General features: G+C 50.8%; 2 protein-coding genes across 2 annotated transcripts in view; both read right to left on the minus strand.

The window, feature by feature from the left end:
* C5AR1 (complement C5a receptor 1) overlaps window positions 1-634 on the minus strand; it is a 34,437-nt gene extending 33,803 nt beyond the window's left edge. Inside the window, exon 1 of the mRNA XM_037991887.2 lies at window positions 370-634. The gene's annotated coding sequence lies outside the window, so the exon portion shown is untranslated. The remainder of the gene's footprint in view (window positions 1-369) is intronic.
* An 11,279-nt stretch (window positions 635-11,913) lies between these two features.
* Window positions 11,914-12,748, minus strand: INAFM1 (InaF motif containing 1). The gene has a single exon (XM_073016255.1). It carries the CDS (start codon window positions 12,689-12,691, stop codon window positions 12,260-12,262), a length of 432 nt encoding a protein of 143 aa, XP_072872356.1. The 5' UTR covers window positions 12,692-12,748; the 3' UTR covers window positions 11,914-12,259.
* Between the last annotated feature and the right edge of the window lies 1 nt (window position 12,749).

Raw genomic sequence — 12,749 nt, forward strand, 5'->3', positions numbered from 1 at the left:
TGGAATTACAGGCGCCCTCCCACCCCCACCACACCTGGCTAATTTTTGTATTTTTAATGGAGACAGGATTTCACCGTGTTGGCCAGGCTGGTCTCAAACTCCTGACCTCAGGTGATCCACTTGATCCCAAAGTGCTGGGATTACAGGCGTGAGCTACCACGCCTGGCCTCTCTGCTTTTTCAAGCAGGAGTCTCTCCCACGTAGCCACCACAGCTGGGAATGTGCCAAGTTCCACCTGAAGCCATCACGTTTGAGTCTCACCCAAGGCCCACAGCGTGTACCACCTGGCCTGGCCACTGCTGCCGATTATTCAGGGCCCAAGCGCTCTTTAGTCAGCAGGTGATGAACCTGCCAGGACTGGGTCCTTACCTTCAACACAGCATCTTCCCTTCCCCATCACGGTGTGTTTGAAACGTCCTGCAGCAGCTGGGGCCCGGAATGGGAGTCCTGCAATTCTGCCCAGTGCCCTATCCTACTGAGGTAGGAGGCAGGGCTTGTACACGGGACCAAACTGACGACTGGCTGAAACAGGTCTAGGGCAGAAGCAGCTTTCCATAAGACATGCCCACCAGTGTGCCATATCAGTTTACCATTGCCATGGCAACACTCAGAGGTTAGCACAGCTTTCCATGGCAATGACCTGGTGACTGGAAGTTACCACCCTCCTCCTAAATGTTTGCATAAACTGCCCCTTGATTTGCATATAATTAAAAGTGGGTATAAATATGACAGCAGTGCTGCCTCTGAGCTGCTCCTCTGGGCACACTGCCTATGGAGTAGCCCCGCTCCGCAAGGGGCAGTCCCTCTATTGTGGCTGTGCACTGAGGCTTCAGTAAAAGTTGCTATGTAACACCACTGAGCCAGACACAGTGGCTCACACCTGTAATCCCAGCACCTTGGGAGCCCGAGGTGGGTGGATCACTTGAAGCCAGGAATTCAAGACCAGCCAGCAATATGGTAAAACTCCACCTCTACAAAACACTAGCCAGACATGGTGGCACATGCCTGTAATCCCAGCTACTTGGGAGGCTGAGGCACAAGAATCACTTGAACCCGGGAAGTGGAAGATGCAGTGAGCAGAGATCACGCTACTGCACTCCAGCCTGGGTGACAGAGCAAGACTCCGTCTCAAAAAAGAAAAAAGAAGGCCAGGCGCAGTGGCTCACGCCTGTAATCCCAGCACTTTGGGAGGCCGAGGCAGGTGAATCACAAGGTCAGGAGATCGAGACCATCCTGACTAACATGGTGAAACCCCTTCTCTACTAAAAATACAAAAAATTAGCCAGGCATGGCGGCAGGCACCTGTAGTCCCAGCTACTTGGGAGGCTGAGGCAAGAGAATGGCGTGAACCTAGGAGGCGGAGCTTACAGTGAGTCAAGATCATGCCACTGCACTCCAGCCTGGGTGACAGAGCGAGAGTCCGTCTCAAAAAAAAAAAGAAAAGAAAAGGCCGGGCACGGTGGCTCAAGCCTATAATCCCAGCACTTTGGGAGGCCGAGATGGGCGGATCACGAGGTCAGAAGATCGAGACCATCCTGGCTAATACGGTGAAACCCTGTCTCTACTAAAAAATACAAAAAACTAGCTGGGCGAGGTGGTGGGTGCCTGTAGTCCCAGCTACTCGGGAGGCTGAGGCAGGAGAATGGCGTAAACCCGGGAGGCAGAGCTTGCAGTGAGCTGAGATCCGGCCACTGCACTCCAGCCCGGGCGACAGAGCAAGACTCTGTCTCAAAAAAAAAAAAAGAAAAAAGAAAAGAAAAAAAAATAACACCACTGGCTCACCCTTGAATTCTTACATGGGTAATGTCAAGAACCCTCCTAGGCTAAGCCCCGACATTGAGACTGCAGACACACACCACCGAATTTTTAAAAACTTTTTCTCTTATAGAGATAGGGTCATGCGCCGGGCGCGGTGGCTCACGCCTGTAATCCCAGCACTTTGGGAGGCCGAGGCGGGCGGATCACAAGGTCAGGAGATCGAGACCATGGTGAAACCCCGTCTCTACAAAAAATAGAAAAAGTTAGCCGGGCGCGGTGGCGGGCGCCTGTAGTCCCAGCTACTCGGGAGGCTGAGGCAGGAGAATGGCGTGAACCCGGGAGGCGGAGCTTGCAGTGAGCCGAGATTGCGCCACTGCACTCCAGCCTGGGCGACAGAGCGAGACTCCATCTCAAAAAAAAAAAAAAAAAAAAAAGAGATAGGGTCATGCTATGTTGCCTAGGCTGGTTTCGAATTACTAGACTCACAATATCCTCCCACCTCGGCCTTCCAAAGTGCTGGGATTACAGGCATCAACCACCTTGCCCAGCCATAAACACTCTTCTTTAAGCCACTGTTGGCTTGGGGGATCTATTTGTTACAGCAGCTTATCTCACGCTAACCAATACCTGCTACTATGCATAACACATATAACACTCCGGGCCTCATCCTTCATGGCCCCTCCCAATTCTTCCCCAGACCTTCTCCCATAGTAGAGCTCAACAGCTGACAGGTGGCCTTCCCACCTATCACTTTTTACTTTATTTGCATGTTTTTTTGTTTTTTGGGTTTTTTTGACACAGAGTCTTGCTCTGTCGCCCAGGATGGAGTGCAGTGGTGCCATCTCGGCTCACTGCAGCCTCTGCCTCCCGGGTTCAAGCGATTCTCCTGCCTCAGCCTCCCAAGTAGCTGGGACTGCAGGCACGTGCCACCACACCGGGCTAATTTCTTGTATTTCTGGTAGAGATGGGGTTTCACCATGTCCGCTCATGAGCCACCGCACCCAGCCGCACGTGTTTTTTTATACCATCAGTATTATTCAGTGTAGGGAGGGTGTGCTGTTGCCAGGGCAACTGAAAGTGACAAATGCCCAGTACAGCCTTAAAGGAAAAACTCAATTTCAATCACAACTTTAGGACCAGGGTAACAAATTACCATGACAGATGGACAATCTGAATAAAAGGCTTCTCACTGAAGGTTGTGTTCATGGAGCACAACCACAATTTCTGAACCTTTGGAGACTTACGAGACCCTTTACTGGTCTGACACTTCAGAGACAGCTTCCTTTTAATAAAAAAGCAGGACTGGGTGCGGTGGCTCACGCCTGCAGTCCCAGCACTTTGGGAGGCCGAGGCGGGCGGATCACCTGAGGTCGGGAGTTCCAGGCCTGCCTAACCAACATGGAGAAACCCCATCTCTATTAAAAATACAAAAAATTAGCCGGGCGTGGTGGCAGGCAACTGTAATTCCAGCTACTCAGGAGGCTGAGGCAGAAGAATCGCTTGAACCCAGGAGACAGAGGTTGCAGTGAACCAAAATCATGCCATTGCACTCCAGCCTGGGCGACAGAGTGAGATTTCATTAAAAAAAAAAAATTATCAGATCTCTACAATGCTGTCATCATGTCCTCCAAACTCCAGGGAAAACATGCCAAGTTTTCTAGAACTTTCTCTCACTTGGTTTGAGATGGGAAGAATTTCCAAACAATTTTTTTTTTTTTTTTTTTTGGAGATGGAGTCTTATTCTGTTTCCCAGGCTGGAGTGTAGTGGTGCAATCTCGGCTCACTGCAACCTCCGCCTCCCGGATTCAACTGATTCTCCTGCCTCAGCCTCCCAAGTAGCTGGGATTTCAGGTGCCTGCCACCACGCCCAGGTAATTTTGTATTTTTAATAGAGACAGGGTTTTGCCATGTTGGCCAGGCTGGTCTCAAACTCCTGACCTCAGGTGATATGCCCACCTCGGCCTCCCAAAATGATAGGATTACAGGCGTGAGCCCACACACCTGGCCAGAAATATTCTTTATTAACAAAATACAAATTTGGTTAAAAGAAGTACACATGGGGTCTTACTATTTTGGTCACGCTGGTCTCAAACTCCTAGGCTCAAGCCATCCTCCCACTTCCACCTCCCAAAGTGCTGGGATTACAGGCAAGAGCCACAACATCCAGCCCAAAGAAATCTTGATAATCTTGATAATATTTATATAGGCTGGCTATATATATATATATATAGAGAGAGAGAGAGAGAGCGAGAGAGAGAGAAGTTGGCTAAAGGTCAAAAAACATTTTGAGGCCAGACCTTTGAAGAAGTCATATCCAGATTGTTTGTTTATTTATTTTATTTTATTTTATTTTTTAATTTTTTTTGAGACGGAGTTTTGCTTTTGTTATCCAGGCTGGAGTGCAATGGCATGATCTTGGCTCACTGCAACGTCTGCCTCCCAGGTTCAAGCGATTCCCTTCCCTCAACCTCCTGAGTAGCTGGGATTACAGGTGCCCGCCACCATGCTCAGCTAATTTTTGTATTTTTAGTAGAAACGGAGTTCGCCACGATACTTGGAAAGCGGGGCCTTTTGGAATTAGTGCCTTTTTGCTGTTGTTGTTTTTGGTTTTTGAGACTATCGCTCAGGCTGGAGTGCAGTGGCGCAATCTCCGCTAACGGCAACCTCCACCTCTTGGGTTCAAGCAATTCAAGAGAGTAGAAGGGCAAAGAGGCAAAAGGGGGCTGAACTTGCCCTTTTATAATAGTATTCATCTCACCCAGGTGTGGTGGCTCACACCTGCAATCCCAGCACTTTGGGACAGGTGGATGGCTTCAGTCCAGGAGTTCAAGACCAGTCCGGGCAACACAGCAAGACCCCCATCTCTACTAAATGTTTTAAAAATTAGCCAGACATAGTGGTGCATGACTGTGGTCCCAGCTACTTGGGAGGCTGAAATGGGAGGATCGCTTGAGCCCAGGAGTTCAAGGCTGCAGTAAACCATGATCAGGCCACTACACTCCAGTCTGGGCAATAGGGCAAGACCTTGTTTTAAAAAAGAATGAAAGAGTCTTGAGACCAGTAAGTTTGAGGATGGCTGCTCTATATACAGCTGAGGTGAGTAAGGCAATGACTAAACTACACACACACACACACACCTCCACCTCTCATCCCCACACTCCTACCTCCCACATCTCTGTAAGTGTCTGCAAACTCCCAGCAACTAAATGCAAAAATACAGATTAGTTTCCTCTGCTCAAAGCAGACAGGCGGCCTCTAGTGGACATAAAAGGTATTGCTTGACCGCACAATATTGGCTGATTTTGTGGAGTCCGCTGATTTTCTAATTGCGGAGGGCACAGATGTCGCCTGAAATAAGAACTTTCTTTCAATATATAAACTTTAAACCCTGCACCACGCCTCTTCTCATGCACGTTCTCACACACGCACACACACACAGACCCACAGTCACACTCAGTGTACAATCACACACAGACTCAACTAGACATGCATGATACCTTTTTTTTTTTTTTTTGGACACAGGATCTTGCTCTGTCGCCGCCCAGGCTGGAGTGTAGCGGTGCTATTATAGTTCACTGCAGTCTTGACCTCCTAGGCTCAAGAGATCCTCCTGCTTCAGCCTCGGAGAGTAGCTGGGACCACAGGTGCATGCCACCGCACCCCGCTAATCTTTTAATGTTTTGTAGAAATGGGGTCTTGCTGTGTTGCCCAGACTGGTCTTGAACTCGAGCTGAAGCAATCCTCTCACCTCGGCTTCCCAAAGTGCTGCTATTAGAGGAGCAAACACACCTTTATTTTTTTATTTTTTTATTTTTTTTGAGACGGAGTCTCGCTCTGTCGCCCAGGCTGGAGTGCAGTGGCTGGATCTCAGCTCACTGCAAGCTCCGCCTCCCGGGTTTACACCATTCTCCTGCCTCAGCCTCCCGAGTAGCTGAGACTACAGGCGCCCGCCACCTCGCCCGGCTAGTTTTTTGTATTTTTTAGTAGAGACGGGGTTTCACTGTGTTAGCCAGGATGGTCTCGATCTCCTGACCTCGTGATCCGCACGTCTCAGCCTCCCAAAGTGCTGGGATTACAAACACATTTTTATACACCCAATCACACACACACTGAAACAATCAAACACACACATTCACACACTCACACAGACTCACACATGCACACTCAGACTGTCACACAAAAACACACCCTCACACACAGACACACTCATCCAAGCCATCACAAACACACACATTCGCATAACTACACAATGCTAAAAATAGCATGTCATTGACAATGGGAACTTACTAAATGAACGTCATTCTCTACTTTTAAAAAATTGTAACAGAGAGTTAGTTTTTTCCCTGAGCCATTAAATAAATGTTGAGCAAATAATTAAGATGAATCTAGGTTTGGCAGCAGGCCAAATTACAGGTCCACAAGCCCTTAGCAGAAGTCCTTGGGGACAGATGAGTTGCAGAACTCAGAATTGTTCCAATTTTAGAAAGGCAATTTTGAGCGAATACCATACATTATGTAACACTCTCAGAGGCCTGATGCAGGCGCCCCCTTCTCTCCCATCAGATGTGGTAGTATTTTTGCAGCAAAAAATGTGACTATTCAGGGCTGGGCATGGTGGGCGTGGTGGCTCACGCCTGTGATCTCAGCACTTTGGGAGGCCGAGGGGGGTGGATCACCTGAGGTCAGGAGTTCGAGACCAGCCTGGCCAACATAGCGAGACCCCGTCTCTACTAAAAACACAAAAATTAGCTGGGTGTGGTAGTGCACACCTGTAATCCCAGCTACTTGTGAGGCTGAGACAGGAGAATCGCTTGAACCAGGAGGTGGAGGTTGCAGTGAACTGAGATCACACCACTGCACTCCAGCCTGGGTAACAGAGCAAGACTCCGTCTTGGAAAAAAAAAAAATTCCATTGTATGGATAGGCTACATTTTGCACATTTTGTTTATCCATTCATTTGTTGATGGACATTAGGGTTGCTTCACCTTCTGGCTATTGCGAATAGTGCTGCTATGAACATGCATGTACAATATTTTGTTTGAATTTTTTTTTTTTCTTGTTTTTGGAAGAGACTCACTCTGTTGCCCAGGCTGGAGTTCAGTGATGCAATAATAGCTCACTGCAGCTTCCAACTCCTGGGCTCAAACGATCCTCCTGCCTCAGCCTCCCAAGGAGCTGAGACTACAGGTGTGCGCCACCATGCCTGCCTAATTTTTAATTTTTTGTGGAGCCGGGATCTCCCTATGTTGTCCAGGCTGGTTTTGAATTCCAGGACTCAAGTGATCCTCCCGTCTTGGCCTCCGAAATTGTAAGAGATTACAGGCGTGAGTTACCATGACCCGCCTGACAATCTGTGTTTAATTTATGGAGGAACCACCAAACAAAATCTGTACATGTGTGTGTGTGTATGTATATGTGTGTGTGTGTTTATATGTCTTGACCTCATGATTCACCCACCTCAGCCTCCCAAAGTGCTGGGTTTACAGGGGTGAGCCACTGCTCATGAGGCCCTGATCAAGCTGCCTGTCCTCTTTTGCCTCACCTCCTCCTCTTGCTCTCCCCTACTCCCTCTTGCTTCAGCCACTCTGGCCTCTTTGCTGTTCCTTGAACAAGCCAGGCACACCATCCTCAAGGCTTTTGCACTTACTGTTCCCTCAGCCACCAGAGACCTGCCAGCCTCGTCCTCACCTGCCTTGGACTTCTACCCAGTAACCAGCCCCTCCAACATCCCCATCACCCTTACACTGCTTTCACTCAAAGTTATTAATGACTTTTCTTGTCTTTGTCCCCACTAATATGTAGTTTCATTAAGAGCAGGAATTTTTTTTTTTTTTTTTTTTTTGAGACAGAGTCTCACTCTGTCACCCAGGCTGGAGTGCAGTGGTGCGATCTCGGCTCACTGCAACCTCCCCATCCTGGATTCAAGCAATTCTCCTGCCTCAGCCTCCCAAGTAGATGCTGGGATTACAGGTGTGAGCCACCTCGCCCGGCCATTAGTCGTATTTCTTGTCTGTGTCCCCACTAATATTCGGTTCCATTGAGAGCAGGAATTTTTCTGAGACAGGGTCTTGCTCTCTTGCCCAGGCTGGAGTGCGGTGGTGCAGTCACAGGTCAGTGCAACCTTGACCTCCCAGGAAGCAATTCTCTCACCTCAGCCTCCCGAGTAGCTGGGAGTACAAGGCAAGCACCATCATGCCCGGCTAATTTTTGTATTTTTTGTACAGACAGGATCTCACTGTGTTGTCCAGGATGGTCTCAAACTCATGACCTCAAGTGATCCTCCTGCTTTGGCCTCCCAAAGTGCTGGGGTTACAGGCATGAGCCACCATGCCCAGCCGAGAGCAGGAATTTTTGCCTGTTTTATTCACTCCTGGGTCTCCAGTGTTTAAAATAAGCTTTGGCACACAGCAGATGTTTGAAAAATAATTGTGGGTTTTGAGGGGGTTGTTTTTTTAGTTTTTTAGAGACAGAGTCTTGATGTTTCCCAGGCTGGGGTGCAGCAGTGCAGCCATAGCTCACTGCAGCCTTGACCTGCTGGACTCAAGCAATCCTCTCCTCTCAGTCTCCTGAGTTGTAATCCCTGGTTGGGATTACAGGTATGCACCACCACACCCAGCTAATTTTTTAATTTTTTGTCGAGATGAAGTCTTGCTGTGTTACACAGGCTGGTCTCTAATTTCTGGCCTCAAGTGATCCTTCGGCTTTGGCCTCCCAAAATGCTGGGATTACAGGCAAGAACCACTGTGCCCGGACTCAAAAAATATTTGTTAAAAGAAAGATTAAACAATGGAGATCAAAAGAGAAACAGGAGGAGAAAAGGAAGAGATAAAGGGAAGGAGACAGGAGACACTGCGACTAGGGAACTGGAAGCTGTGGGGCACGGGGGCAGGGGAAGGGGACCAAGGTGGAAGAACGTGTTGGAGTGAGATAAGTGTGGAGGAGAGAAGAAAGAAAATGAGCTGGGGCTGGGCACAGCAGCTCACGCCTGTAATCCCAGCACTTTGGGAGGCTGAGGCGGACAGCTCACTTGAGATCAGGAGTTCAAGACCAGCCTGGCCAACCTGGTGAAACCCTCTCTCTACTAAAAATACAAAAATCAGCCAGGCGTGGTGGTGCGTGCCTGTAATCCCAGCGCCACTGCATTCCAGCCTGGTTGACAGAGCAAGACTCCATCTCCAAAAAAAAAAAGAAAAAAAGAGAGAGAACGAGCTGGGGACAAAGAGCAATAGGGAGGCGACAGAATGAGTCAGAGAGATAGAGAGTGGGAGAGAGAAACAATACCAAGAAACACCAGAGAGACACACAGGACACAGAAAGATTGACATGCAGAGAGACAAACACAGAAAGAGAAAAGAGCCAGGACACACAGAAACAAGGAAATGAAAGAGTAGGAAAAAAATGGGGCTGGGAGAAGAGAGACGAAAACCAGAGAGAGGGGGGCCAGTGGGAACCGAAATGGAGAGACTCCCCCCTCAAACTCACCATTTGCTGGTGGCCAGGGCTTTGGACTGACTTGCTATCCCCAGAGGATCCCAGCTGGGGCTTTTAAACTCTGAGGGACAGAAGTGGTGGAGATAGAGAACATGTGACATCATTCTCAGGGCTTGAGATCACCAGTTTATTTATTCCTCAGAGCAAGTCTACGAAGCAAGTACCATTAGCATCTTCATTCTACAGAACTACAGAGGCAGGGCCAGGCACAGTGGCTCACGCCTATAATCCCAGGGCTTTGGGAAGCCAAGGCAGGAAGATCACTTAAGCCCAGGAGTTCAAGACCACCCTGGCTAACATAGTGTGAGACCCCATTTCTATTAAAAAAAAAAAAAATTTTTTTAAATTCAAATAAATTTTAAGGCTGGGCGCAGTGGCTCACACCTATAATCCCAACACTTCGGGAGGCCAAGGTGGGCGAATCACCTTAGGTCAGGAGTTTGAGACCAACCTGACCAACATGACAAAACCTCGTCTCTACTAAAAACACAAAAATTAGCCGGATGGGGTGGCAGGCACCTGTAATCCCAGTTACTCGGGAGGCTGAGGCAGAAGAATCACTTGAACCCGGGAGGAAGAGGTTGCAGTGAGCAGAGATCATGCCACTGCACTCCAGCCTGGGCAATAGAGCAAGACTTCGTCTCAAAAAATTTATATAAACAAACTTTTTTAAAAAAAGAAACATAGGCCAGGCACGGTGGCTCACGCCTGTAATCCCAGAATTTTGGGAGGCCCAGGCAGGCGAATCACAAGGTCAGGAGTTTGAGACTAGCCTGGCCAACATGGTGAAACCCTGTCTCTACTAAAAATACCAAAAAAAGCCGGGTGCGGTGGCTCACACCTATAATCCCAGCACTTTGGGAGGCCAAGGCAGGCGGATCACCTGAGGTCAGGAGTTCAAGACAAGCCTGGCCAACATGGTGAAACTCCGTCTCTACTAAAAAGTACAAAAATTAGCCAGGCATGGTGGCAGGGGCCTTATTTCCAGCTACTCGAAGGGCAGAGGCAGGAGAACTGTTTGAACCCGGGAGGTGGAAGTTGCAGTGAGCAGAGATCGAGCCATTGCACTCAAGCGTGGGAGACAAGAGTGAGACTTCTCTCAAAATAAAAATAAAAATAAAATAATAAAAAATACAAATACAAAAAAAATTAGCTGGGTGTGGTGGCAGACACCTATAATCCCAGCTACTCAGGAGGCTGAGGCAGGAGAATCACTTGAACCTGGAAGGCGGAGGTTGCAGTGAGCCGAGATCATGCCACTGCACTCCAGCCTGGGTAACAGTGCGAGACTCCATATCAAAAAAGAAAAGAAAAGAAAAGAAAACAAACACAGAAGTCGAGTGACCTGCCCAAAGTCACACAGTTTGTAATGAGAGGAGCTGGAATTTGTACCCGAATAGTCCTGCCTCAGTCAGTGCCCCTATCACCTATGCTGACTATAAAGAAGTGCTGGCGGCCGGGCGCGGTGCCTCAAGCCTGTAATCCCAGCACTTTGGGAGGCAGAGACGGGCGGATCACGAGGTCAGGAGATCGAGACCATCCTGGCTAAAAAGGTGAAACCCCGTCTCTACTAAAGAAAAAAAATACAAAAAACTAGCCGGGCGAGGTGGCGGGCGCCTGTAGTCCCAGCTACTTGGGAGGCTGAGGCAGGAGAATGGCATACACCCGGGAGGCGGAGCTTGCAGTGAGCAGAGATCCGGCCACTGCACTCCAGCCTGGGCGACAGAGCGAGACTCCGTCTCAAAAAAAAAAAAAAAAAAAAATTGGTGCTGGCTTCCTGGATTCCCCTTCTATCCACAGACACGCTCTGGGGAGTGGTGGTGGGGTAAGGGGAGGTGAGCAGAGCAGCTGACCTTCCTAAGGAACCACCTCCACAGATCTCCAGGAGCCACAATGTGAGAGAAAAGGCTCAGCTTCACTCTCCTGGGAAGGACTCCAGCTCAAGCCGGGAGGCTGGAAAGGGACCAGTTTCTTGCATGTCAGATCCCAGGCCCTGCCCAGAGCCAGGCCTCAGTCTTCCAGGATGGAACATGGCCTCCCCACCTCGGACTCCTTGCCCAGAAGCTAGACCTCAGTTTCCTGGTCTAGGTTTCCTAGCAGCGCCGCAGGCCAGAGAGGCTGCACCGGTCTTCCAAGGCAGCACAGCGCTTTGGTGATTGGCTCTGAGATTTCCAGACAGGTTGAGAAGCAACACCACCACCGCCGCCATCCACTCTCATCTCTCTGACCCCAGGAAGTGGGCCAGCATCGTTCCCTCTCGGCAGCCAACTGAGATCCCTGAGTTATTTAGCCTCTGTCCCTGACATGATAATTACACCAACAGCAATTCCCAGAACCCCAGCTATTGTCCTAAATCACCCCACTCCTCCTCTTGTCTCCTGTGCTGTAACACGAGGGCAGACACTCTGCTTCTCTCCAGAGACATCTGTCCTTTGCTCCAAGCACACAAAAAACTGGGAAGCCCTTCCCACTGTCTGACCTTCAAAGGCCCTGCTGCTGCTAAGCTTCTTCTCCCTACTCCAACCAAAAAGAGAAGAGCGCCTTAAGGAAGGAGAACAGCCCACCCGGGACAAGAGAGACAAAGGCCACACCCAGGAAGGTCTTCCCCACACAAACTTGGGAGGGGAGGCATCTCTGCAGACAACAGGACAGACACAGCACGAGGCAGCTGAGGCTGTAGTTTATTGCAGATGGACACAGATTCAGGGAGGTGAGAAGGCAGATGGGCTGTGGGCTCTGTGCTCAGCATCCCACAGCAGGAGGAGCAGGAGACAGAGCTCAGGATGGGATCTTCCTGATGGTGGAGGACCTGGTCTGATCACAGAGGAGCTGCAAGAGGCAAGGCCCCGAGCCGACACCCCCTGGGCCCCCATTCCGCAGGATGACAGCTCCAGAGACGCTGGGCGATGTCACTAGGAAGGAGGCCGGACCCATCCGGAGACGGTGCATCCTCGATGTGGAGCACAGAGATCTTGAGGGCTGGCGACGCGGGTTGGGGTGGAAGGGAGAGTTACCCAGGTCCTCGACCCTCCGCGGCCTCTGGCGTCTCTCTGGCTGTCTGGTGGCTCGGGCGGCGGCCAGGGTCGCTGTAGCGGCGGCGGCGGCGGCTCAGCGGCAGCTGGAGCTGGGGTCGGGGCCCGCTGGGGACTCCCAGGAGGCAGGAGACGGAGGCAGCGGCGGGCGCCGGGACAGGCGGCGCGCCCGGGCGGGAGGCACACGGAGGGGACGGCGCGCTGGGCTGCGGGCCGGCGGGCGCCGCGGGGGACCGCGTGGGTACCCAGATGAGACCGTAGTACACAGCGAGCAGCACGGCAGCCAGCGAGACGCAGAGGAAGTAGGCGCAGACTGGGGCCAAGCGCAGCCAACGTCCCCGTGGGCCCTCGCTCAGCCCCGCGCCGCCGGGGCTCTCGGCGCCGCCGCCCACGCAGCTGGTCCCCCGCATCCCCGCAGCCCACTCGGCTCCGCGCCGCGGCCCGCACAGGCCCCGCCCCCGCCAGGCC

This window comes from Chlorocebus sabaeus, chromosome 6 (genome assembly GCF_047675955.1).
Source record: "Chlorocebus sabaeus isolate Y175 chromosome 6, mChlSab1.0.hap1, whole genome shotgun sequence".
In the NCBI taxonomy this organism is placed as follows: Eukaryota; Metazoa; Chordata; class Mammalia; order Primates; family Cercopithecidae; genus Chlorocebus; species Chlorocebus sabaeus.